Source organism: Rana temporaria, chromosome 10 (assembly GCF_905171775.1).
Source record: "Rana temporaria chromosome 10, aRanTem1.1, whole genome shotgun sequence".
NCBI lineage: Eukaryota > Metazoa > Chordata > Amphibia > Anura > Ranidae > Rana > Rana temporaria.
Window position 1 is genome coordinate 15,601,941 of NC_053498.1, and position 24,908 is coordinate 15,626,848.

Here is a 24,908-nt window from a genome sequence, read left to right on the forward strand (position 1 = left end):
CAGGACTCGGTCCCGCCCCCTGGCCCTGGCATCATTGGAGTTGATTGACTGATCAAATCACGTGTGCAAAATAATGAAGTGTAATTGATCATAAAAATACACGGTGACATGCATCCTTGTGGACATACAGTGCATTCCATGTTTTATATGTTGATTCTTATGTAATATATTGAATAAATAAATCTTTTCGTACTTTAAAATATCTTCTAATATTTACCTAAAAAATACTCCTAAATACTGTTTTACTAATTGTGCCTTAAAAGTCCACCTTAGGGGGTCTGTTCTCTTTATTGACCTGTTGGGGATACTTGAGGACTGGAGTTGAGAAACATTGGCATAGCCCATCAGATTCCAGCTATAAATAGCTATACAATTCCTCACACATTACATTTGGTTGCCTACACATATTTACAGCTCTGTTTCTGCTTCTGTGCCTTGTCTTTCATTTGACTTCAAGACCCAATGGAGAGAAAAGCAATAAAATATACAAATCCATCGCACAACTTTGAATTTTGCAAGTGGCTTCCACAACACTGGGACACTCATCGGAGAGGCCGGGAACTCTACAGCACTGACAGCAAGATGTCCGCACATCAGGGACCATCTGAACGCTCTAAAATTCTGTTATACTGGCTTCTGTTCCTGTACAACTTAGGTGAGATGCATGAAAAAATATGTGAGAGCAGCTTTTCTCAACCTTTTTAACCTGGAGCCCTTGAAATCGCTTTTTGGGTTTAGAGTAGGGTGACCAGCCATCCCGGGTTTCTGGAGACAGTTCCCAGATTGTGGACACTGTCCCCGGAGACAGTCTGTCCCCGAATTTGTCCCCGGATTGCAGTGGCATGTGGTACTCTCACCCCGGGTGCAACATTTGGGGGGCGCAAAATCATTACTGAGCCCCACCCTGTGTCTCCTGTGGTCCAGCCTGTGCCCCATGATCCCTCTGGTGCGGACGGCCCATGTGTGTGTGAGAACATCGGAGGGGAGGGGCGGTGCAGAGCGTACAGCGACTATTGGAGAAGCTCTTGACAGGGGATACTGAGGAGTGGCTGGGTGTCGGGAACAGTACCTGGTGCTGGGGAGCCCTGCTCTGATGGATTATCATGGAGGCCAGAAAAATCAACCGATCTACACTGTGCATATAGGGGGGTGAGGGTGTGAGTAGTGAAGGGATCGGGTAGGTAAGTGTAGTGGTCAGTATAGCAATCAGGTAGGTGAGTGTAGGGAACTGGTAGGTCAGTCTAGTGGTCAGTGTAGCAATCAGGTAGGTGAGTGTAGGGAACTGGTAGGTCAGTGTAGTGGTCAGTGTAAGAATCAGGTAGGTTAGTGTAGGGAACTGGTAGGTCAGTGTAGTGGTCAGTGTATCAATCAGGTTGGTGAGTGTAGGGAACTGGTATGTCAGTGTAGTGGTCAGTGTAAGAATCAGGTTGGTGAGTGTAGGGAACTGGTATGTCAGTGTAGTGGTCAGTGTAAGAATCAGGTAGGTTAGTGTAGGGAACTGGTAGGTCAGTGTAGTGGTCAGTGTAGGAATCAGGTAGGTTAGTCTAGGGAACTGGTATGTCAGTGTAGTGGTCAGTGTAGCAATCAGGTTGGTGAGTGTAGGGAACTGGTATGTCAGTGTAGTGGTCAGTGTAAGAATCAGGTAGGTTAGTGTAGTAGTCAGTGTAAGAATCATGTAGGTTAGTGCAGTGGTCAGTGTAGGAATCAAGTTGGTCAGTACTACTAGTGGAAGGGACTCAGGGAGTGCTAAAAGTCTGACGGGGGTGCACATTTCTTGCCTTGTCCCGGGCGCTGACAACCCACACTACACCACTGACTGCATATATAATTTGAGGACAATATGCATATAAAATGGTTTACCATTTGCCAATAAAAAAAAATATTCATTTTAAAAATCTGGTCACCTTAGTTTAGAGAACCCCAGCTAATAAGTCTATATCTACAGCTCACAGTACATTAGTGTGACGGGCACTGGGAAGAATATTCCTTATAGATGTGATCATTGGAAAAAATTACTCTGTTACAGATAGTTAAAAAGATCATGGGTGTCAGTTGTTACTCAAGTAAGAGGCAGAAGTTGCTAACTGCATAAGGAACCCCTAGCAACCTCTGGAGGACCCTTATGCCGCGTACATACGATCATTTTTCGGATTGTAAAAAAAGGACCACCAGGGATGATAACAGGACCAACAGGGATGGCCACCATTGATGACCATAAGGTATGGCATCCCTGGTGGCCATGTGTGGCAATGTGTGCCCGATCGGCTGCTCTCCTGACAGGGGGGGTCTGTGCTGATTGTTTATCAGCACAGCCCCCCCCCCCGTGGATGCCCACCCATGACCACCAGGGATGACAACAGGACCACCAGGGATGGCCACCACTGATGACATCCCTGGTGGCCATGTGTGGCAATGTGTGCCCGATCGGCTGCTCTCCTGACAGGGGGGGTCTGTGCTGATTGTTTATCAGCACAGCCCCCCTCCTCCGTGAATGCCCCCCCAGGACCACCAGGGATGACAACAGGACCACCAGGGATGGCCACCATTGATTACCATAAGGTATGGCATCCCTGGTGGCCATGTGTGGCAATGTGTGCCCGATCGGCTGCTCTCCTGACAGGGGGGGTCTGTGCTGATTGTTTATCAGCACAGCCCCCCCCTCCGTGGATGCCCCCCCAGGACCACCAGGGATGACAACAGGACCACCAGGGATGGCCACCACTGATTACCATAAGGTATGGCATCCCTGGTGGCCATGTGTGGCAATGTGTGCCCGATTGGCTGCTCTCCTGACAGGGGGGGTCTGTGCTGATTGTTTATCAGCACAGCCCCCCCCTCCGTGGATGCCCCCCCCCAGGACAGGACCACCAGGTATGACAACAGGACCACCAGGGATGGCCACCATTGATGACCATAAGGTATGGCATCCCTGGTGGCCATGTGTGGCAATGTGTGCCTGATCGGCTGCTCTCCTGACAGGGGGGGGGGGGGTCTGTGCTGATTGTTTATCAGCACAGCCCCCCCCCCTCCGTGGATGCCCCCCCAGGACCACCAGGGATGACAACAGGACCACTGATGACCACCTGGTATGGCATCCCTGGTGGCCATGTGTGGCAATGTGTGCCCACACATGATGCTAATGTGTTAAATGTTCAAACCTCCCTTGCAGCTGTACAGTTTAATTCAAAGGATGCATAACATGGCATTAGGATCAAAGTAGGTCTGTTGGGTACCACAGAACACAGTCTATAGAGGGCATCTAACAGTGGCAGTAACCTATGGCAATGATAAATTACATCATGGAGCACTTCAATGTAAAGCATATTGGGCCAGATTCACAGCGGAGATACGACGGAGTATCTCAGATCTCTCAGAGTATCTATGCGGCTGATTCATAGAATCAGTTCCGCATAGATATCCATAAGACCTGACAGGTGTAATTGTTTTACACTGTCGGATCTTAGGATGCAATACCACGGCCGCCGCTGGGGGGAGTTCGCGTCGTAAACCAGCGTCGGGTATGCAAATTAGGAGTTACGGCGATCCACGACGGTTTTTCGCGTTCGCTACGTCGCCGCTAGTCTAGTTTCCCGTCGCAAAGTTAGTCGTCGTTTTGGGTGCCTTAACTTTACACAGCAAACGTATTGCTGTATAAAGTATGGCCGTCGTAAATTTAAATTTAAAATTTCATGTCGTTTGCGTAAGACGTCTGGGAATACGGAAGTACGCTACACGCGTCGCCGTTCGAAAAAATTACGTCAGTTCGCGCAAAGCACAGCGGGAATTTCGAAACGGAGCACGCGCAGTAGGTCCGGCGCGGGAGCGCGCCTAATTTAAATGGTATCCGCCCCATTCGATTTGGACTGCCTTGCGCCTGACGTGTTTACGATACACCGCCGCAAGTTTCCAGGTAAGTGCTTTGTGGATCGGGCACTAAAACTGAAAACTTGCGGCGGTGTAACGTAAACGGCTTACGTTACACGGGCGCAATTGTACCTGAATCTGGCCCATTGTGGTTATGCCTATTGAGCGTCCAATGTGACAGCACTGGCTCTAATGCAAAAAAATAAATAAATGCACATTTCTTTCAATAATGAGGGTGAATTTATTTTTATTTTTTTCAAAAGGTGAACTATGCCATCTTTGTTTGTGCAACCACGGTACGGTTTACCCAATGTCTTCGGGTGGGGGTGTAATGCTAAGGAATGTGGCTCATCTCAGGGACATATTTTAGACCTGCCTCCCTGGATGTAGAGTGCGGAATATCATAGAGAGTATAAAAAACGTTATATTTGTGTCATTCATCCCCTGTTCTCATCCACAGCTCCGGTCTCTTCAGTGCTACTGACGAGTAACACCTCTGCTATGCTTTGGGAAAATATTGATTCTGTATCTCTACACTGCACAGCCATCGATTCTGTTGCGAGTTACACCTGGTACTTAAATGGAGAGCCATTACCCAAGGATCCTCGATATAACATCACAATGAGTGATTCTCCGCCATATTCCAGTCTCATCATCAGCCCCATATCCAGGAGTGACAATGGACCCTTCACCTGTACCGCCTATTACACGCTGAACCAGGAGACCAGCAATGCTGTGACCTTAAACTTGGCCTGTGAGTAAAGCATGAAATAATAGAAAAAGTTGTGCCACAAGATTGAAACATCAAATAGCGATCAAAGCGATTTGGCAGCGGTCGCATTTAACCCTTTCTTCAAACACTAGCGGGGGTTAAAAGCGCCCCACTAGCGACCGAATAGAGCAGCTAAAACGATGGTAAAGCGCTTTACCGATAACGCAGCCAGCTGGCAGTGTAAAATTGCTCTTGAGATAATTCAGCTTCACTCCATGCCCATATAAATATAGGGGTAGATTCAGGTAGGGGCGCGCAAAACTGCGGCGGCTTAACGTATGACATTTACGTTGCGCCGCCGCAAGTTTTATGGGCAAGTGCTTGATTCACAAAGCACTTGCCTATAAAGTTGCTGCGCGTAGCGTAAAAGGTGCGGGCGTAAGCGGCGTAATTCAAATGATCCCGTAGGGGGCGTGGATCATTTAAATTAGACGCGTTCCCGCGCCAAACGTACTGCACATGCGCCGTCCCTAAAAATTCCCGACGTGCATTGCGGTAATTGACGTCGCAAGGACCTCATTGGTATTTTTACGAACGACTTACGCAAACGACGTAAAAATTTCAAATTGCGACGCGGGAACGACGTCCATACTACATATCCTTCCGAATGCAACACATATATCGGTGAAAATGTGTAGTGGCATGAGACTAAACATCTTAAGGAGGAACTCTTTATAGAACCTACTGCACACAAGTGGCTCATCTCTGAGCTGGGGGACCACCTTAATATTTGATTCTTCACATGACTGTAGCCTGGTCCTGGGCATTGGTGAGCACGGAGCACGCCTTCTGGCGAGGTTTTACCCCATGTACATGGGTGCAGCTATACCCCACCCCAACAAGTGGGCTTTGCTTTAGATTGGGTGATTGGCACTATGGTTAGGCTATAAACAAAAAATGGTTATGGCTAAGGCCTTATAGGCTGAAACGTGTCAACTGTTCTCATTTGCGTTTGTTCACTGTGGCTTGTTAATAAATACAACAATTTTTTAAAGAGCAACGATCGGAGTGCTGATCATCTTTTCCTCACTATGGTTAGGCTCAAGCTGTATAATCAACAGCACATGCTCCACTTTACTTATTTGTTTTCCGCAATACAATTTATTTTGCTTTCTGTTGCCCTTACAGGGTATCCTAGAGGAAATAATGTTTGCACTGCAGAGTTGGTTGGTCAGAACATTCAGCTTGGTTGTTCCTGGCCAGAAGGATGGCCTGCTGCTAATGTAACCATGAATTTCAATACAGAAACACAGACTGGACCAGGCCAGGTATTCACTAATGTGTCATCAACTAGTACCGTCCAGGGCTCAAATCTTACCTGTTTTGGAGATCAGCTGGGAAAAACATCTGTGTGCACAGTAATGTTTGGTAAGTCAAAAGGGCTTTTCTATTTTCCCTGCAGATTCAGTCTAATGGTGAATATCTTAATAATTTTAATTCAAAAGTTTGTACAAAGTGAAACTTTTAAGAATGTTTAATCAGTGACAGAGCTCTACTCTAGTAGTCACATTTTCCTGCATGTAAGCGGGTGGGCAGTTCAAGCAGTCAAGCATTGTGCCTTCATCCTAGGGATGCAATTTGAATGCAGTAATATAAACATGGCTCGAGTCTTGTGGGAGCGCTTGGGAACGGCGTCCCTGCAGTTTTTTCTAAGCAGGAGGAATGCCGTTCCCTTTGCAGGACTACAGCAGCCTCGAGCCGAGCCTTCACTAAGCGAAGGACTTGACTCGAGTCACTGTCAGGGGCAGGCGAACTGAGCCTAGCAGACTCAGAGCTCCGCCCCCAGGCTCCAACCTCGTCTGCCACCTATGACCTGCCCTTCAGTACGCGGCCAGTTGAGTGTGATATCACGCGGAGGCAAAGTCACACAGTAACGCTAGCCAGCCAGCCAGCACCCTGAGACCAGCCAGCCAGGCCAGTACCCTGACACCAGCCAACCAGGCCAGTACCCTGAGACCAGCTAGCCAGCCAGCCAGCACCCTGAGGTCAGCCAGCACCCTGAGACCTGCCAGGCCAGCAATTAGACCAGCCAGGCCAGCACCCTGAGACCAGCCAGGTCAGTACCGAATACCCTGAGGGCAGCCAGCCAGCCAGCACCCTGAGACCAGCCAGGCCAGTACCCTGAGACCAGCCAGACCAGCACCCTGAGACCAGCCAGGCCAGCACCCTGAGGCCAGCCAGGCCAGCACCCTGAGGCCAGCACCGTGAAACCAGCCAGGCCAGCACCCTGAGACCAGCCAGGGCAGCACCCTGAGGCCAGCACCGTGAAACCAGCCAGGCCAGCACCGTGAAACCAGCCAGGCCAGCACCCTGAGACCAGCCAGGGCAGCACCCTGAGGCCAGCACGGCCAGCACCCTGAGGCCACCCAGCCAGCACCCTAAGACCAGCCAGGCCAGCACCCTGAGGCCAGCCAGTCAGCACCCTGAGCCCAGCACAGCACTGATCGTTGAGTCAAGGATGAGCCAAGTCTTCAACTCAAGTTGAGCAAGTCTTCAGAACTGTAAGTAAATATATAAGGGGAGCTATTACTTGTTTGATGAGGGTAAGGGGGCTGGGTGGTGGGAGGGAAGGGTGGTGGTTGGAGACGGGGGGAAGGGTGGATGGATGGGGTGAGACACAATGCCATCCATGAGTTAAACTGAAACACAAAATATTTTATCTTTGTGACACTAAAATAGAATTTGCATAATAATTTGGAACAGGGTATATTTGTGTTAGAAATTCCCTGCAAGGGAAAGATCATCACCCATTGTGGTAATTATTCTGTTAGTTTGACAAGTTAACTTATTTTGTTTTTGTAAACTGGCACTTTACAATAAATGTTGCACTGTATTTTCTGTGAAATATATATATATGCATATGTGCGTATTGTTTTGTTTTTTTTTTGGTGGGGGAGTGTATCTTGGGTGGCAGTTCCCACACTTTTTTCCCCAGGACTTGACCCCTGATTACAAAGCTGTAGTAGTGTTCATACTGAGGAACAGAAAACCAAGAATTCAAAACAGCTGCTTGCTAAACAAACAAGTGTAATTATATATAGCCATTGGCATATTCCCTTATTTATTTACTGCTGTGTTTCTTGATTTATAGATTTATTTGCTTAACCACTTCCCTTCTGGAGCCATTTTTTTTTTCACAGACATGTATAATCCGCAATTAATCGAGGAATTATTAGTTAATTTCCACAGCCCTACTTTTTTTGCACATTTTTTTTTTTACATTTGAAGAAACTGTTTGCATGCACTTATATGCATTGGATTTTTTACTAACATGGGCCCAGATTCAGGTACATTTGCGCTTTATTTGTGGAGGCACAGGGCAACGATTTTGCCCTGCGCCCCCGCAAATATTTTGCGCTGCCCTCGATTCACGGAGCAGTAGCTCCGTAAATTGCGAGGGCGCGCCGGCAAAATTGCCCGGCGTAAGCGGGGGCGGGAATCATTTAAATTAGGCGCGCTCCCGCGCCGAGCGTAGAGCGCATGCTCCGTCGGGAAACTTTCCCGACGTGCATTGCGGCAAATGACGTCGCAAGGACGTCATTTGCTTCAAAGTGAACGTGAATGGCGTCCAGCGCCATTCACGATTCACTTACACAAACGACGTAGATTTTAAATATCGCGACGAGGGAACGTGGGTATCCTATAGCATTGGCTGCGTCTGCTATTAGGATAACCTTACGCGAAACCCGACGTACGCAAACTACGTAATTTGCGTACGCAGGGCTCGCGCAACGTTGTGAATCGGTGTTAGTATGCAATTTGCATACTATACACAGATCACAATGGGAGCGCCCCCTAGCGGCCAACGCAAGAATGCAGCCTGAAATCTGCGTGGCATAAGAGCCTTATGCCACGCAGATTTTAGGCTGCAGTCGGCGTAGCGATGTTCCTGAATCAGGAGCATTCGCTACCCCGGAGCAAGTAAGCAATTGCGCTGTGTAACCTATGGTTACACAGGCGCAATTGATTCTTGAATCTGGCCCATTGATTGCAATATTGTTTTATTTGTATATATGCACATTTATTGATAATTTGTATGTACTTTTGGAGCTATATTTTTTTATTGTGAAACTGCACCTTTATGCACTGGATTTATATATTCTATAGCATTTTTGCATATTTATTGATTATTGTGTGTGCACTTTAGGAATGATATCCTTTCATTGTGATATTTCACATATTGCACTTTGAATATTTGAGTTAGTGTGATATCTTTTATATATTTATGTTATTTGTTTTTATATATATATATATATATATATATATATATATATATATATATTACACATCAGTGTATTTTTAATTAGCGCTACTCCATTTTATAAATTTGTAACCTATATATCTTATTTTTTCTATTAAGAGATTCCACAATCAACCGGAGACAATAGCAGTTTAGTAACTATAGTGACAGCAGGAGATACTGCTATAATGACATTAAATCTAACATCGTATAGTCTCCCGGCTGTCTTCGCCTGGTACCAACTGAATCCAAATTCCGACCCTGTCTCAATCACCAGCAGGACCACAATGGAGTCCACCAATTCCAGCTCCAGTCTGGAGATCTCTGATGTGGAGGTGGAGGATGCTGGGCACTATGAATGCATTGCCATTAATATTATTGGGAGCCAGAGCTTCCGCTTCACTCTCAATGTGACCGAAGAAGGTGGGTTGGAGTAACTTTTCATCAGATGTTAACCAATATCTGCACACTCCTATGTATGTATACAGCTAGATAAATGTAAAAAAAGTACAGATATTGGCCCGGATTCAGATAGCAGTTACGACGGCGTATCTCCGGATACGCCGTCGTAACTCTGAGTTGCGGGGTCGTATCTATGTGACTGATTCATAGAATCAGTTACGCATAGATTTCCATTAAGATCCGACCGGCGTAAGTCTCTTACACCGTCGTATCTTAGGCTGCATATTTACGCTGGCCGCTAGGTGGCGCTTCCAAAGATTTACGCAAGGAATATGCAAATTAGGTAGATACGCCGATTCAGAAAGTACGTCCGCCCGGCGCATTTTTTTACGTCGTTTACGCTAGGCTTTTTTCGGCGTAAAGTTACCCCGGCTATATGAGGGGTATCCTATGTTAAGTATGGACGTCGGGCCAGCGTCGTATTTTCCGTCGATTACGTCGTTTGCGTAAGTCGTTCGCGAATAGGGCTGGGCGTAATTTACGTTCACGTCGAAAGCATTGGCTTTTTGCGGGTTAATTTGGAGCATGCACACTGGGATACGTTCACGGACGGCGCATGCGCCGTTAGCCAAAAACGTCATTTACGTGGGGGCAGCCATCATTACCATACAACACGCCAACTGTATGGAGAATTTGAATTCCGCGGGCTTACGCCAGACCACATACGTTACGCCGCCTTAAAGCGGGGGTTCACCCGTACATAACACTTTTTACCCTTAGATGCATGCTCGTTTTGTCTAGGGGAATCGGCTAGTTGTTTTAAAATATGACCTGTACTTACCGTTTTGCAAGATGCATCTTCTCCGCCGCTTCCGGGTATGGGCTGCGGGACTGGGCGTTCCTATTTTGATTGACAGTCTTCCGAGAGGCTTCTGACGGTCGCATGCATCGCGTCACGATTTTCCGAAAGAAGCCGAACGTCGGTGCGCAGGCGCAGTATAGAGCCGCACCGACGTTCGGCTTCTTTCGGCTACGAGTGACGCGATGGATGCGACCGTCGGAAGCCTCTCGGAAGACTGTCAATCAAGAAGGAACGCCCTCTCCCGAAGACCCATACCCGGAAGCGACGGAGAAGATGCATCTCGAAAACGGTAAGTACAGCTCATATTTTAAAACAACTAGCCGATTCCCCTAGACAAAACGAGCATCCATCTAAGGGGAAAAATATTTTTATGTGTGAACTCCCGCTTTAACTTAGGGCGCAAGTTCTTTCTGAATACGGAACTTGCGCCCTAATTTACGCGGCGTAACGTATCTGAGATACGTTATGCCCGCCGATAGATACACTATTGTATCTGAATCCGGCCCATTTTATATTGTATTGTTTTTTTCTTTTTAAAACGTATTTTTTTAAAAAAACTCATTCATTCTTTACTAAAGAATTAATTTGTTTAAAAAGAAGTTTAAAAAAGAAAAAAAAAAGTACAGCGTAAAAAAATGAAATAAAAAATAATAAGGAGTAGAATGGTGGAATGTAATAAACCTTGGACATAAAGATGACGGGAACATCCAGATAATGTGATAAGAGAAATGATCGAACGTATAAGTAGTTACAGATGGTCTGGTCCGGAAATATAAAAAAAAAATCGAATACAATCATCTTCAAAAAGATAAAAGATGTTAGTGTGTGAATTGTGACTGTAACAATCAGATTAAGTAATGTAAATTCAATAGTCACCAAGGAGGTGTATATACAGTGCCTTGAAAAAGTATTCATACCCCTTGACATTTTCCACATTTTGTCATTTCACAACCCAAAATTTCCTATCACCATATGTCCAAAACAATTTAAACACTTCGCGCCCATCTGGCCATTACCCCTACTGGGGTGATCTATACGCCTTCTTTTATATATATATATTTTTGTCATTGCTCTCCAAAAAGATATATATTTTTATTCCTTTTAGTTTTTAATTTGAGCTTTTAATTCAGGTTCTATATGTTGTTTATAACAACATTTACCCTTTTTATATTATATTTAACATGCTTATCAATTGTAGACCACTCCAGGCCCTACTACCATTTTCACGATGATAGGTGCATTTCTGTGCGACACATTCATTTTGGATGCACCTAGGATATGGTACACTTATCTGTCCCTGCTGGATTGATGGCCTGTCTCCTCTGCGGGATTAGTGTGTGGCCTATGACACCGGGTCAGCGTCGATGTCATGTTACATGCCCAATTTTAATTTATGCTCTCTTTATTCATTCATGTCATCTATTTTTATTCTATGCCCTCCTGTATACACTTTTTTAATGGTCCTGGAATTTTGTACTCGCACTGTTCTTGCTTGCACTGGTTTGATTACTATCAACCCCGTTCTACAGCATTGCACAGGCCTGTCTGACACAGGAAAGATGGCGCAGATTCGATGCCTGTTAGATATATATGCAGACTTCGACAAAATGGCCGCCGCTATTCCTAATCACCCAGACCATATTTAAAGACAACACAGTACCCTAGTAATCATCCCCTGATGAAGTCACGTGATGTGACGAACACGCGTCGGGAACACTTAGAGTACTGACCGGGAGCAACATCCTAACAGACGGCAGACGAGTGCGGTGCTCGTAGGAGATGCGACCGTATTTTATCTACTTACTGTAAGTTTTTACTTTTATCGGCTATTAAAGTTTTTGTTGTGCTGTGCCGGCTCACGCGACACGCCCTCCCTCCTTCTCCTCTCCCCTCTCTGCTCCCCATCTCAACCATGAGCGGCCGCTTCTATGGACCTATGAGGAGCTGAGTGCTGAGCGTTTACCACGAGAGGATCGGGATACGAGCGCCGCGTTCGTGGAGACAGGCATTTCTTCCTTTAATACAATGTGAGTCGTGTAAGTGTACACCTATACACTGTATCCTAGAGAGTTCCCGTTTTCTGTCCTTGGAGTGACAGGAAGTCTACCCACAATATACATTCACTCTTTCTCCACATATATGGTCTAACACTGCAATCTGTTAAAGAGGACATCCAACCAACCAGAAGTATCAGCTATTTACCTCACGTGTGAGTATTAACTAGGAGGTAAGCTGGTCACTTCACTCTATGGTGTAGGTTGCATGATTTGAAGATTGGGTTGCACCCTTCCACTGACTGGATTCTGGCATTATTTTATTTGCTGTTTGCATCAGTCATTTTCTCACCCCACTGTGAATATTATTGTTTTGAGTTTTCACCCATTCCACCTTATGTGTTTGAGTACACATGAGGTAGATCACTCCTTCACTTACCTATTCCCCTTTTGTGGCTTATCACTCGGTCCAAACAGGATTAGTTTCACCCCTGTGTAAGATATTTTTGCTGCATTTGCACACGTTTATTCCTTTTTTTCCATCATTCACCCCCTCCCTCCACTATCACCATTTCCTCGTCCATAAAAATTTTTTTTTTGTCACTAGTGTAATCACAGCGCAGACTCCTCCCACCATTGTAAGGGGATTTAATACTGTACGAGTGGAAGGGAGCGCTAAATGTCTGTGGGTTAGGGGTGCAAATTACTCGTCTTGCCTTGGGTGCTGACAACCCATGCTACAATTTTTTTTTACTGTTATCAAGGGGTCACGGCACTAGAAGGTTGAGAACCACTGATCTAAACCATTCCATTGTAGCTCTGGCTGTATGTTTAGGGTCGTTGTCCTGCTGGAAGGTGAACCTCCCCCCCAGTCTCAAGTCTTTTGCAGACTCTAATGCCCCGTACACACGTTCAGAATTTCCGTTGGAAAAACCATGGCTGTTTTTTCTGACGGAAATTTCGCTCAAGCTTGGCTTGCATACACACGGTCACACAAAAGTTCTCTGAACTTTCGACTGTCAAGAACGCGGTGACAACACTACGACGAGCCGAGAAAATGAATGCGTCAAATTGTTTCTGAGCATACAATGTAGTTTTGCGCGTTGGAATTGCCACAGAAGATCGGATTTTCCGATAGGATTTTTTTCCGGCTGAAAATTTGAGAACCAGCTCTCAATCTTTTGTTGTTGGAAATTCCGACAGCAAAAGTCTGATGGAGCATACACACGGTCGGAATTAACCACGGACCTACCGTATTAATCGGCGTATATCGCGCACTTATTTCCTCTTAAAATAAGGGGAAAATCGTGGGTGCGCAATATACGCCGATAGCCGCTTCCCACGCTCAGTTTGAATGGAGCGCCGACATATACCGAGTGCAGTACGCTCGGCTTCGCTCGTGCTCACGCATAAACGTCACAGAGCATTAGCACGAGCGAAGCAGAGCCTAGCCGAATGTACCCGACTGTACTGCACTCGGTATATGTCGGCGGAGGTGTTCGAACTGAGCGCGGGAAGTGGGGACTCGACTTGAGGCGCGCGCTGGAGAAGCCGGGAGGACACCACCGAGGCCGCAGACGGACGCCGGACCGGACGATGGACCCTGGGCAAGACACCAAAACTGTAAGTAATACAATCTTATAACATTTTTTTTTTTACAGGAATTTCGGAGCAACTTTCGGGGTGCGCGCTATACGCGGGAGCGCGCTAAACCCCAATAAATACGGTAATTAATCAGCTGCACTGGTTACAGTGTGCACAGCTAGATTTGTATGACACAACGAAATGCAGCCACACTGGTTACAGTAGGGCAAGCTAAATCAATATAGTTTCGTTTCGGAATTCTGTATTGTTCTAGGGGTCATCTACCTCAATCAGGTACTATAAACTTTTACTGTCTAATTAATGTGTTCTTGGTTTCTCAGGTCTCAATGTGGCAAAGCGAACTTCGAGACATTTATTTATAATCCTCTGTGAAATAGCCATCTTTTCAATCCTTTTTGGAGTCGCTGTGGTCTGTGTTGTAAAGAGATCGAAAGGTATTTTATTCCACTATACACTGTGTTCTGTATAGTCATATTCCGTTTCTTTGTTCTTCCAGTTCCCATCTTTGTCTCTCTCCTCTGTTCAGTGATCTAATGAACGTAATGCTAAAATGATCCTCTTTATTCTTTACTTGTTATTGCAAAGTAAAACGTCACGCCCCTTCCTTTGGTTTTTTGCCCTTTTTACCAAAGGCGGCTATAGGCTTTGTGAGGCCTAAGGCTCCATTCACACCTAGGCAGACAAATTTGCGGCGTTTTGTCGCCGCAAATCGCGGTACAAATAGCAGCGTTTTGTACTGCGATTTGCGGCGACAAAACGCCGGTATTGTCCGCCTAGATGTGCCCCAGATTGACCCCCTCTATGGAGATGGTTCCCATCTCCTAGCCGAACGCCGAAAGCCGCCTGAAAAAAAGGTCCGGGAACCTTTTTTCAGGCCGCAGGCGTCCGGCGTTCAGCGTGGAGATGTGAACCATCTCCATAGAGGGACATGTGTTTTCATCCCTCTGGCGGCAGCGGCGTAGCACTACAGGCATAACTTAGACATGAGGCCCAACTCACACCCCTAATGGAAAAAAGAATTTAAGCGATAATAAATAACCGCATTAATATCATATATTAAGAACCTTAAAGTGCTGGTTTCAGGGCACTTTTTCTCAGTGCACGCTATCTTGGTGCTGGAGTCAGTGCCCTCTGGGCTGAGCGGTGCTGCATGGAGAAGGAGAGAGCGACCCAGAGGAGCCGGTGATCACCGGCCGAGCACACAGGCAGGTTAAGTGCAGTAGAGGCGGGAGCTATGCTACTCACTCTGTCCTCCAGCCACCCGGGCGCTGTTATTCTTACCCATCTCCAGCTCTTTAAATAGGCAAATCAGGTGGTTGCGAGGCTCCTGAGAGTGTAAGGCCTTAGGCGATCGCCTAATTAGAGAGTCACCTCTGCTTCTTAACTTTAGCCTGTTCACAAATATGCGGTTCGGGAAACAGCGCGATTCCTGTGCGGGTTCCTGCATCGCATGTCACTCGCAGGTAGTTCACACTGAACTGCTGCGGATGTCAATAGAAAGTTAATGACACCCCCAAAACGGTTTGCAGATCCCAGTGTAAACTGTCAAATGGTACAAGAATTGGATTGCATGGGTTTTTTCCGATTTCAGCGTGGACCAAACAAAAGGGTCATCCAGTTTGAATGGCTGAATTTGCATTGCACAGACATCGCATGTGATCTGCACAGCAATGCGGTACGAATCTCATGCAATGTCTGTGTTTGCACCAGTGTGAACCCAGCCTTACCCTTAGTTCTCCTTAAAGCGGAGGTTCACCCATAGAGGACACTTTTTCCCCTTAGATGAATGCTCGTTTTGTCTAGGGGAATCGGCTAGTTGTTTTAAAATATGAGCTGTACTTACCGTTTACGAGATGCATCCTCTCCGTCGCTTCCGGGTATGGGCTGCGGGACTGGGCGTTCCTATTTTGATTGACAGTCTTCCGAGAGGCTTCCGACGGTCGCATCCATCGCGTCACGATTTTCCGAAAGAAGCCGAACGTCGGTGCGCAGGCGCAGTATAGAGCCGCACCGACGTTCGGCTTCTTTCAGCTACTAGTGACGCGATGGATGCGACCGTCGGAAGCCTCTCGGAAGACTGTCAATCAAGAAGGAACGCCCAGTCCCAAAGACCCATACCCGGAAGCGGCGGAGAAGATGCATCTCGAAAACGGTAAGTACAGCTCATATTTTAAAACAACTAGCCGATTCCCCTAGACAAAACGAGCATCCAGCTATGGGGAAAAGAGAAAAAAAAACATAATTGGGTGAACTCCCGCTTTAAAAAAAATACTTACATGACCAGTGAGTCCAGTGTTGTCTTGCGTAGCCTGTTGCTCCACTGTTGCATGTTGAGTCCTATGCCCCCATCTTCTGTACTGATGTCATCATGGGGCTAGGTGCCTTTTCCGGGTTCCTGCACCTGACCCCCTGTTCCCCGAAGGCTTTCAGGCCGTGTACACACGGGCAAACATGTACGATGAAACCGGTCCGCCGGACCGTTTTCACCGTACATGTCTGCCCGGGGCTTTCTGTACGATGGCTGTACTAACCATCGTACAGAAATCCGCGTGTAAACAATACGTGGGGCGTGTCCGCGGTGTCGCCGCGTCGATGACGTGTAGCTCCAGCCAAAAAAAACTATTTTTAAGCTCTTTGGATAGCATAGGGAAGGGTTAACACCCCTGTAACGTTTGTTTTGCTATTCAGAAGATTTTACCTCACTTTCTGTCCCAATGACAATTGGATTTAGAAAATGTTGGGTTGTTGTGGAAACAAACCTTGATGATAAAGCTTCAGGAGGTACCTTTTTCCCGTTATAATTCTTGTAGGAGTGAATTTTCCTTCCTAGGTATAGATTTCCTCTCACTTCCTGTTGTCTCCCTCCGTTTGTAAGTAGGAGTCGTTTGTAAGTCGGATGTTTGTAACTAGGGGACCGACTGTATTCAGAATTGTATAGTACCGTCCAGAAAATGGGAACTAAAGCTGGCCATACACTAGCAGATTTTCAAATAATCTTTTTTTTTTTTTTATGAACAATCATATGAAAATTCTCACCTGTACATTCGATGACTTGATGAAGGTTGTTTAAAAGTACTTCTTTAACATTCGATTTTAGATTATGAATTGGCTTTACCAAACAAAAACCAAATTTACTGTTAGAATTTCGTTTGAGAAACATTTTCCATACTGCTCCCTTACATCTTTTTGTCACTAGGGTCGAAAATGAACATCTTTTTGGACCCCACTTACAAATGGAAAATCGAACAAGCAAAACCAAAATGTTTGAATGAAATTCTACTAGCATATGCCCAGCTACCTTGTTTTTTGGCTTTGTGATGGAAGTGACTTGTAACTACTATCTGCTTTAAGAGAGCACTGTGGACTCTACGTTGTTTTAGTAGAAGTGTTTGCATTGATTTTGGCTCATCTCATCACAATGGTTTCTTTGTTTTTATAGGTAGCCCTGGAGAATATGATGATAACCTTTCAACCATCTGTGAAAAAGTCATACAGACAGAGGTAGGAGCAAGAATTTTCGACATCCTTTTATGTAGAACAATTTGGACAGATGTACGGTATGAATCTGCTTTACCTCCATCAGGAGCAGTGGCGGAACTACCGGCGACCCACGCGGGCGCTATGGGGCCCGCAGCCAAGTGGGGCCCGGTGAGGATGAAGAAAAAGCCCAGAGTGTTTGCCGCATCCGAGTACATTGTTAGCCCAGAGCGTCTGGGAGTCAGGACCATCTGATGCCGAAGGTTGCCGAGTGCGGCACTCGGCCACTTTCGGCATCAGATGGTCCTGACTCCCAGGCGCTCGGGGCTAAAAATGTGTTCGGATGCTGCCCCGCCTTCTGGAGTCTGCAGCGCCAATGGCGGGACGCGTTACGTCCATCATAGGCGCTGCAGGCTCCACGGCGGGAATTACAATTTGGCCGCCGCACGGCTCTCCTCGGCTCCTCTGACTGCCAGTGCCTGCCCTGCTGTGACCGCACACCAACTTAAGGCTGAGGCTGCTAAGGTAGGTGACTCAGTGTGCTGTGAAGCCTTTGCTGATCTTCAGTTGACCTAAATGAACATAAAAGCTGCAATACTGTTCACAATAAGAAATTGTTGTTCACAGAATTACAGGTTTGTGATTAGATTGCTAACATTGCCAGTTTGATGTATCCGTAAGGTGTCCTGTGGGGGGAAAAAAAACCTGTATTCGAGTGAGAATTTTTATTTTTGTCCTTGTAGAAAAAATGGCAAAAAAAAAAAAAAATCAGCAGTAATAGCAATAGTGGCAATGGTAAACGTCATACATTTATCTCTCTACAAACGTATTGAAGATTTCAAATACTGTGTCATTCCCACTATGTGAATCATCATATGTACGGTATTTGTATGCTAGCCTAGTCATTTTAACCACTTCAGCCCCAGAAGAATCCCCCCCCCCCTTCCTGACCAGAGCACGTTTTGCGATTCGGCACTGCGTCGCTTTAACTGACAATCGTGCAGTCGTGGGACGTTGCACCCAAACAATTTTTTTATTTTTTTATTTATTATATGGTTATTTAAATTTTTGTTTTGCTGTACAAAATTAATATAAGCTGTTGCTTGGGTACTGTGCCACATGAGTGTAGTAATGTGTTGTTCAATGGCAATAGTTCATTTTTTTTTGGAGGGGGGGCCCCATACAACATTTTGCTATGGGGCCCTGTGATTTCTAGTTACGCCCCTGATCAGGAGCTAGGCACACAAGTTTCTATCCTTGCCCCATTACCGCGAGGAGTTTCAGCTCTTGAGCGCCACCCTTTGGGCCCCTTCTGCTAATTTCGTGTTTGGTGAGCATTGATTTGTGTACTGACCATACGAAAATCAGACAACAGACCAATGTCCGCCGAAAATTTACTAGCCTGTCATCCAACATTTGTTGGCTGATAATTGGCAAACAATTGTCTAAAAGAGCGTACTAACGGTAAGAATTTCAGACAACAGGCTGTCAACAGACAATCCCCTTCCAACAATCGAAACCGTGTGTACGAGGCTTTAAAATCTATTGTTTCTTTTTTTCTTGAAGCCCTGTGTTTTCTATAAGTTTTCCTATTACCTGGACATTTTGCACAAATATTATTCCCCCTGCCCTAAAAAATGTTTTTATATATTTTAGGGGATATTTAGTATAGCAAAAAGTAAAAAATATTGCATTTTTTTCAAAATTGTCGCTCTATTTTTGTTTATAGCGCAAAAAATAAAAACCGCAGAGGTGATCAAATACCACCAAAAGAAAGCTCTATTTGTGGGAAAACAAGGATGCCAATTTTGTTTGGGAGCCACGTCGCACGACCGCGCAATTGTCAGTTAAAGCAACGCAGTGCCGAATCGCAAAAACTGGCCAGGTCCTTTAGCTGCCTAAAGGTCCGGGTCTTAAGTGGTTAAAGCACACACACACACACAAAAAATCCTGAAACCTGTGAGGGGGGTCCCCAAGGTTTTGACTGCCTAGGGGTCCCCACAAAATTGAATGTAGCACTGCTCAGAGATAAGGTCAGTGTTTCAGTGCTGTACTCTACTTACTGTACTTTACTGCAGAATGACTAGAGCCTAGAATGTTCTATATGTATGCAAATCCGGACATTTGCCTGTTACAATCAGCTGTCTGCCTGTTACACAAATGAAGGCGAATGTGTGGCTTTCACTTCTTACTTCTCATTGTTCTCTGTTTCCTCTCTAAGTGGGTGTTCTTGCCAAGGAGAAATCCAATAATCTGCAGCTTTGTGACCTCTTAAACTCTTCAAAATACTGTCCTAACGGAAAATTCCAGGCAGGATTTAATTGTGTAATGTGTAATGTTATCTTATACAACTTCAAAGTAAAATCAATACCCGCGTACACTAAATTCAAGGTTATATGAGCTTTGTTAGGGGACGGCTCCTACAAAAAATGTTGTGTTTCAATAACTGTATGCAATAAATAAATGGAACGATCGTAAAATAAATCAATAAATTCCTCTTTCTATTTGACATGCCCTTTTTTTTTTTTTTACATATTTTTTCTAGCTGCCTGGCAAAAGTGAGTGAGTGAGAGACTTGTAAAGCGCAACACATGGGCAACAGAGATATGAGATAGGAAAAACTATAACAGTTTGTCCTACTTACTAATTCATTATTATTGCCACTCCCACCCTAGTCTAACTCATCCAGGTAGTGCCCCCCCCCCTTACTTGGTGAAGGCAGATATACTCACCTACAGTAGGTCCCTCACTGCTTTGTGTTTGGGCGCAGGGAACTGCTGATCCAGTGCTGCAATGGTACCCTGAAACCACCATTTTGTTGACTAACCCCCCCCCCCCCCCCCCCGAAGACGTCATCCTCTTCTATCTCCTGAGAGGACTCCACCAGTGGCCATCCAATGGGAAGTGTCCATGTCTCACAGGCAGTGACATGGGCACCTGAAGAAGGACTCCTAATGGGATTGTTTTGACGGCCAAGGGTGGGGCCACCCGGTCGGCCATTAGGCCCTCACAGTGGGAATCTCGTTTCATTCATTCATGCGTGTCACTAATTAGATGCCATCCAGTGTTGCCAATCTACCAGATTGAAATTTACTGGCACGACACCCGAAATTTACTGGTGCAGCCACGTTTTTACTGGCATTTCACAAAAGTTACTAAATCACATTTTTAGGTGCACATTTCAGTATTTAGGCTACAAACAAGTACGCTAGGCAAATAGCAATGTGATTTAAGGTAGATATTACGGTAAAAAAACATATTTTTGTTATTTTCGATATAATAACGGCAAATTATTTAGTCACATCACCCCCTGCCCCCATCTCCCTCTGCCACCAACACCCCCTGCCTTCACCCCCTCTGCGGTGCCACAATCTCCCTCTGCCTCCAATCTCCCCCATGCCCCCTGCCTCCAATCACCCCCTGGCTATTTTTTTTACTAGTAATGGCGGCGATCAGCGATTTTTTTCCGTACTGCGACATTATGGCGGACACTTCGGACACTTTTGACACATTTTTGGAACCACTGGCATTTTTATAGCGATCAGTGCTATAAAAATGCATTGATTACTATAAAAATGCCACTGGCAGGGAAGGAGTTAACACTAGGGGGCGGGGAAGGGGTTAAGTATGTTCCCTGGGTGTGTTCTAACTGTAGGGGGGTGGACTCACTAGGGGAAATGACTGATCACTGTTCTTACATTGTATGAACAGACGGTCAGGCATTTCTCCCCTGACAGGACCGGGAGCTGTGTGTTTACACACACAGCTCCCGGTTCTCGCTCTGTAACGAGCAATCGCGGGTGCCCGGCGGTGATCGCGACCAAAGGGGAACACATGCGGGAGTCAGGAGCGAGCGGAGGGGCGCGCGCTCCTAGTGGCTGCTTTTGCCTGCCGACTTAGAGCTACGGGCTCTCACGCAGGAGAGCCGACCTGCCGCCGTAGAACTGCGGCGGCTGGTCGGCAACCAGTTAAAGCAGAATTACAGCCCAAAAATAATTTTAAAAAGGTAAAATATAAAACAAATTTGAAGCAGGAAAAATCGAGCCTGGAGGTGGTGGAGGACCCTCCCAGGAGACTGTTGGAGGGCAGCATGGTTTAATATCATAGTTATGGAATTTCGCTTCCTGGTTCATACAAGCAGATGGCACCAAGTTGGAAAGTAACCAGTTAACATCAAAGGTTTGTAGCCTATCAGAATCTGCATCTGGAAGTTAGTAACAAGGGCTTGGCTCAAGCCCACCTGGTGTGATATGTGTGATTACAGGCTTCAAAGAGAATAAGGGCTAGCCAAGACGGCCCAGGGCTCATAGAGATGATACATGGACAATGCTGCCCCTAGAGGCCAATATAATATATTACAAGGACTACCTCTTGGCAATATCTATTGGACAGGATGCAAGTGGGGGTGGTTACAAGTGGGTGTGAATGTTTGAGTAAAAAAGGCACACAAAAGAGAAATAGTCCCACTTTTCCCTTGTCCTGGATACTGGCTTGGGCCTAAGCTTCATGGCTCGGGGCCCCTTTTGCCATCCAGAGCCCAACCGACGAGACCATGTCTAGAGGATTGTGATAAGTATGTTGATATTCCGCTGTTTAGTGTTTGATGTTAGTATATTCCTATTTTCTTGGGAAATAAATAAAAGATATTGTTTTATTAAGTAGTGTGTTTACTTTCATCGATAACCTTATATCATTGTGCTTATTATAGTCTTAATAGACTAGCTAATTATAGGCTTAGACAAGTTAATACATTTATGCATTAGATAGAGGGAATCCGTAAAAACACCTTTCGGAAGAATAGTTGTGTAGTTTAATTATTGTATATTATTGCATATTTAACATTCCACCCCTATCCCTCATTTCCTGTTTATACCTATTCCCTACCTCCTATCTACCTTCTCTTAACACGACTTTCTATAACTACATTTCCCTCTCCAGTCTGATCCCCCCAGACTAGGAAAAGGGAAACAATCCTTGATACAGCCCAGGTCCCCTAAGTAACTACAACTACAAGTCCAACTTATGCTCTGTGGGCCTGATTCAAAAAGCCTGGCGTAAATTTCTGCGGGTGTAGCGTATCTCAGATACGCTACGCCGCCGTAACTTAGTGAGGCAGGTTCTGTATTCAGAAAGAACCTGCGCCCTAAGTTAAGGCGGCGTAGCGTATGTGGTCCGGCGTAAGCCCGCGGAATTCAAATTATCCATGCAGTGGGCGTGTTGTATGGCAATGAAGGCTGACCCCACGTAAATGACGTTTTTGACTAACGGCGCATGCGCCGTCCGTGAACGTATCCCAGTGTGCATGCTCCAAATTACGCCGCAAATAGTCAATGCTTTCGACGTGAACGTAACATACGTACAGCCCTATTCGCGAAGGACTTACGCAAACGACGTAATCGACGGAAAATTCAACGCTGGCCCGACGTCCATACTTAACATAGGATACACCTCATATAGCAGGGGTAACTTTACGTCGGAAAAAGCCTTACGTAAACGACGTAAAAAAATGCGTCGGGCGGACGTACGTTTCTGAATCGGCGTATCTACCTAATTTGCATATTCCTCGACGGAAGCGCCACCTAGCGGCCAGCGTAAATATGCAACTAAGATACGACGGCTTAAGAGACCTACGCCAGTCGGATCTTAGCAAAATTACGGCGTATCTTGTTTTCTGAATACAGAAAAAAGATACGCCGGAGCATCCTAGAAGTTACGCGGCGTACCAATAGATACGCCAGCGTAACTTCTTTCTGAATCTGGCCCTTTGAGTTCAACTTTAAGAGTGGAGAATAATTTTACCAACCATGGTTGGCAAATGCAACATCTTAAGGCCAAGAATTATGTAATCTTGCTTCTAACATTTCCAGAAGTTATGGGTGACAACACAATGCCCCACTGGTATACAGGGCCGTCTTCAATGTTGATTGGACCCTGGGCAAAAAGTAGCAGCACTTCACACTGAGATATCAGGACATAGCACATGACTAAAATTTAAAGGGACAAGGGAATTTAAACTGGCATAGTTGGCAAGTACGAGGCAGCTGCTTTGGGCTTTACAACAATGACAGGGCCCAGGGAAGCTGCCCCTTTTGCCCTGCCTTAAAGACGGCCCTGCTGGTATATGCTGATCTACCTGGTTGCTCCCAAATTCTGTGGGAATGTACACCTTCTCAGGGCAGAAGTTCATTATTGCAGGATTTTGAACAACTGGTTATCCCAGCGTGTAGCAATGAGGCACAGTGACGTTATCCAAACCTCCCAGGAAATGTTGGGAGTCGAGACCCAAGGTACGTTTTTTTTCTTTAAAACTGCATTTTTGGACATAATTTAAATACCCTTTTCTTACAGAGGGGATGTAGGGCTGTCATTTTCAAGGACTGTCCTCTATAAAGCAAGGCCTAATTTGCATTTACCTTTAAATACTGATATCTAATTGCTTTTGTTTTTTTCTATTCCAGCAACTGAAACAAAAGGACAAAGCTACATACAGTACACTGACTCCCAGTCTAAGGTAATAAACCTGGTAAGAACAGATGCAATCCTTCTGCTAAGTTAGTCACAGGCACAAACAAGAGATCATAAAGTGAAGAACATCATCATAGAAAAAGGCACACACAGTGAAACCTTGGATTGAGAGTAACGAGCGTTTCGCAATACGAGCACTGTTTAAAAAAGAATCCTGACTCAGTTTGCGAGTGTTGTCTCGCAAAACAAGCAGGATTCAAGCCACAGTGGTGTGCAGTAACGCGTTTGGCCTGAGGTGAGGGGCGCCGGAGCCGTTCGGAAATGACCCGTTCCCGAGCCTTTCCGAGTTTTTTTCGAGTTCAGCCGAGCTGTCCTCTGGCCTTTTCAAGTGTTTCCGAGGCTCTCCAGCGCCCCCCACCTCTGGCCACATGTGGTATTGCATGCCATTGAAGTCAATGCGGAACAAATTATTTTCGTTTCCATTGACTTTTATGGGGAAACTCGCTTTGAAATGCGAGTGCTTTGGATTACAAGCATTCTCCTAGAACGGATTATGCTCGTAATCCAAGGTTCCACTGTATTAGCTAGATTCACGTAGGGTTACGCCGGCGTATCAGTAGATACGCCGTCGTAACTCGGAATCTACGCCGTCTCAAATTTAAGCGTATTCTGGAAACCAGATACGCTTAAATTAGGCTAAGATATGAGCGGCGTAAGTCTCCTATGCCTGTAGTATCTTAGGGTGCAATATTTATGCTGGCCGCTAGGTGGCACTTACGTTGAGTTTGGCGTAGAATATGCAAATGACTAGATACGCCGATTCAGAAACGTACGTGCGCCCGGCGCATTTTTTTACGTCGTTTACGTACGGCTTTTTCCGGCGTAAAGTTAGTCGAACAAATAGCTGGCCTAGTCAATGTTAAGTATGGCCGTCGTTCCCGCGTCGAAATTTGAAAATGTTTACTTTGTTTGCGTAGGTCGTCCGTGAATGGGGCTGGACATAATTTACGTTCACGTTGAAACCAATACGTCCTTGCGGCGTACTTTGGAGCAATGCACACAGGGATATGTACACGGACGGCGCATTCGTCAAAAAACGTCAATCACGTCGGGTCACCAATTATTTACATAAAACACCCCCCCCTCATCCTCATTTGAATTAGGCGCGCTTACGCTGGCCCCATTTACGCTACGCCGCCGTAACTTAGGAGGCAAGTGCTTTGTGAA

At 45.8% G+C, this 24,908-nt stretch overlaps 1 protein-coding gene across 2 annotated transcripts in view; it reads left to right on the top strand.

The window, feature by feature from the left end:
* Positions 1-460: 460 nt before the first annotated feature.
* Positions 461-24,908, top strand: part of LOC120916358 (carcinoembryonic antigen-related cell adhesion molecule 1-like) — a 28,913-nt gene continuing 4,465 nt past the window's right edge. Inside the window, exons 1-7 of one of the 2 annotated variants that reach the window (XM_040327276.1) lie at positions 461-655; positions 4,325-4,618; positions 5,765-6,004; positions 8,997-9,299; positions 14,060-14,173; positions 17,179-17,240; positions 23,675-23,739. In XM_040327276.1, coding sequence (XP_040183210.1) covers positions 463-655; positions 4,325-4,618; positions 5,765-6,004; positions 8,997-9,299; positions 14,060-14,173; positions 17,179-17,240; positions 23,675-23,731 — 1,263 coding nt within the window. In that variant the 5' untranslated portion in view covers positions 461-462 and the 3' untranslated portion in view covers positions 23,732-23,739. The remainder of the gene's footprint in view (positions 656-4,324; positions 4,619-5,764; positions 6,005-8,996; positions 9,300-14,059; positions 14,174-17,178; positions 17,241-23,674; positions 23,740-24,908) is intronic. The other variant, XM_040327275.1, reaches the window with a different exon arrangement.